The following is a 1,500-nucleotide window of genomic DNA, read 5'->3' as shown; positions in this document are numbered from 1 at the left end:
TTTTTCTGTTTTGTTTTGTATTCTATTTTATTTTGTTCATGGCACAAAAACCGGGAAAATAGAGTCCAGGTTGAAAAAACAAACAGCAGTTATCATTTAGGTAAGAGAGCAGCCAGAATCGTACGTACCCTCCCGGCGTAGTGAATGATGCAGAAGTCCGCTTTGTCCTTGAGCTGTCGCGGCTTCTGAAACTTGGTGTGTGTGCCCTGCTCCTGGAGGACCTTGTCTATAAAGGTCTTGTCGGTGGCCTTGGGGAACCAGCACTCCTCGTCCAGCAGAGCGAGGATACCAGGGGGGTTCGTCTGAGGAAGACAGAATTCGTTTAACAGGAATATCTGAAAACAGACACACGCGGTCACAAACGCACAGAGCGGGAGAGCACCGACCGGCCTCTCGATGAGGTCGATGCAGGGCTGCAGGTCGAGGCCGAAGTCGATGAAGCTCCACTCGATGCCCTCCCTCTGGTACTCCTCCTGCTCCAGGATGAACATGGTGTGGTTGAAGAGCTGCTGCAGCTTCTCGTTGGTGTAGTTGATGCACAGCTGCTCGAATGAGTTCAGCTGAAAGGAAACGCAAAGCACCAGATTGTTAGTTGTGATCTAAAGCTCGATTCTGAGATTTTTCTGTGAATGTAAAAAAAAAAAAAAAATACTAAATATATCAACACATCAAACCATATCAATTTCAGGTACGGGTGGACGATATAACGTATATAACTCACTCCAAACACATATTCAAGTCTGTACCGACACATCCAAATTTAAATAATTCCTAAAAACTCACTTTTTTAAGTAAATCATCAATTTGTTTGCTGTGTGTTTCTGTATTATGTAATTATGTTTATGTTGCTTTTTTACTTTAGTACAGTGTCTTTGAGTTCCTTTAAAAGTGCTTTATAAATAAAATATATTATTATTATTACTATAGTACAGTAAAGTATAAATTTGCACGTCATTTTTATAAGCCACCAGCATTTCGGATCTCTCGCTCTCAAAGACACACACACAAAGCAGGGTTTTTGCAGAGCTCCACACTGTGATTATTTGCAAATACTATATCTGAACCGAAGAGATGTTAGTTTGTTTCCAGCTTACAGAGAATAAATCAGGTTAAACGGCACTGCGGTAACAGTCTAACTTGATGAGTGGAAGTGTGAGCAGGTGAAGTGTGTGTTTGTATTTGCAGAGCTCTGATCAAGACTTAGTAATATATGAACTGGAGAGCTGTTAGTTTGTTGCCTAATCACAGTGAATGAATCCTCACGGTTAAAGACACCGCGGTGTCTGTTTATCCGTTATTATAAGCGTACTTACTTACTACCGTATTTTATTAAATGTTATTATAACAGCAGTGTATTAAACTTTATTTTTTGACATTAGCTACTTTATTCAACTTTAATGTACTTCATTTGACTTTACTATATCTGCAGTTCATTAAACATTTTTTAATTTATTTTAGTTGTTAGCATTAGTTTAAAGGGCATTTAAAGATATTGTTATA

The 1,500-nt window shown here is 39.1% G+C and overlaps 1 protein-coding gene across 1 annotated transcript; it reads right to left on the bottom strand.

Moving 5' to 3' along the window:
* Positions 1–128: 128 nt before the first annotated feature.
* Positions 129–562, bottom strand: LOC121939655 (myosin-11-like; the record flags this gene model as incomplete). The annotated part of the gene is made up of 2 exons (XM_042482648.1): positions 387–562; positions 129–302 (listed from the first exon to the last, which is right to left on the bottom strand). Coding segments are annotated over exons 1-2 (279 nt in total), but the record flags the coding sequence as incomplete, so codon positions are not given.
* Positions 563–1,500: the final 938 nt, after the last annotated feature.

The sequence above is a fragment of the Plectropomus leopardus genome, unplaced genomic scaffold (genome assembly GCF_008729295.1).
Source record: "Plectropomus leopardus isolate mb unplaced genomic scaffold, YSFRI_Pleo_2.0 unplaced_scaffold5493, whole genome shotgun sequence".
Classification (NCBI taxonomy): Eukaryota; Metazoa; Chordata; class Actinopteri; order Perciformes; family Serranidae; genus Plectropomus; species Plectropomus leopardus.
The sequence above is the reverse complement of the archived record's forward strand: the minus strand, read 5'-3'. Positions and strand labels throughout refer to the sequence as shown.